A 954-nucleotide genomic window follows, 5' to 3' on the forward strand; every position below is an offset into this window, starting at 1 on the left:
TAGCTTTTACCTTACTGGCCATGTGATCCTGGAAAACTTATGTACTGTCTTATAAATTATACAATATCTTTCAACATCAGCATTTTCACCTTTAAATGATGATAAGTGTCTTTTAGAGTTATGAGGATTAAATTTAGTCATATATGTTATATGCACAGCACAGGGGCTGGCATATATTAACTACCCAATAAGTGGTAGTTTAGTTTTTTTTTTTTTTTTTTTAAGACTCCTTGGGTTATTGTCTCTCTAAATTAAATTGAATTGTCTTTTGTGGATAGTTAGAGAGACATTTGCAAGCCCCATGTGTTTAACCCTCTCATAGTACATTTCTCTGTTACAGATTGATAATAAGGGAAATCACCTTTTAGTTCATGAGGAGTCATCCATTAACACTCCTGCTGTTGGTGCTGCCCACGTTATCAAGAGGTACACTGCTCGAGCCCCTGATGAATTGACCTTAGAGGTAAATAACCGAAGAGTTCTGTTTGTTAATTGGTCCCTGCTACCTTTCCAGCCTCATCTTTAACTGTTTTAATCATTTCTTCAATTAAAAAAAACTAAAAGCACCAGGTTTTTCCATAGTCCTTTATCTTTCAGCCTGGAACGTCCTCTAGTTTTATTTAAATGATTATATTCATCCTTGAAAACTGAGCATAAACATCTCATTTCTTCTAGGAAGTCATCCTTGATCTCCCTCCCCTCACTTCATGCAAACACATACTCCCCAAAACACGGATTGAGTGTCATTCTGAACTGTTCTCATGGCTTATCTCTGACATATTACTTATTACATTTAATTATGAGTGTTCTCCTGTTTGTCTCAGTGAGTTTCTTGAAAGCAAGGTCTGTTTCTTTTTTGTTTTTGTGTTTTTAGTACCTAAAAACAATGATACCCAATGATACTTTTTAAAAAATGTTTGTTGAAAGATCGAGTTAAAGAACAGATGAAAGGTG

The 954-nt window shown here is 34.8% G+C and overlaps 1 protein-coding gene across 1 annotated transcript in view; it reads left to right on the top strand.

The window, feature by feature from the left end:
• Positions 1-954, top strand: part of ARHGAP32 (Rho GTPase activating protein 32) — a 297,626-nt gene that overhangs the window by 184,554 nt on the left and 112,118 nt on the right. The window contains exon 8 of the mRNA XM_012651646.1: positions 323-463. Within this exon, the coding sequence (XP_012507100.1) occupies positions 323-463 (141 nt within the window). The remainder of the gene's footprint in view (positions 1-322; positions 464-954) is intronic.

Source organism: Propithecus coquereli, unplaced genomic scaffold (assembly GCF_000956105.1).
Source record: "Propithecus coquereli isolate 6110/MARCELLA unplaced genomic scaffold, Pcoq_1.0 Scaffold36, whole genome shotgun sequence".
Taxonomy (NCBI): Eukaryota; Metazoa; Chordata; class Mammalia; order Primates; family Indriidae; genus Propithecus; species Propithecus coquereli.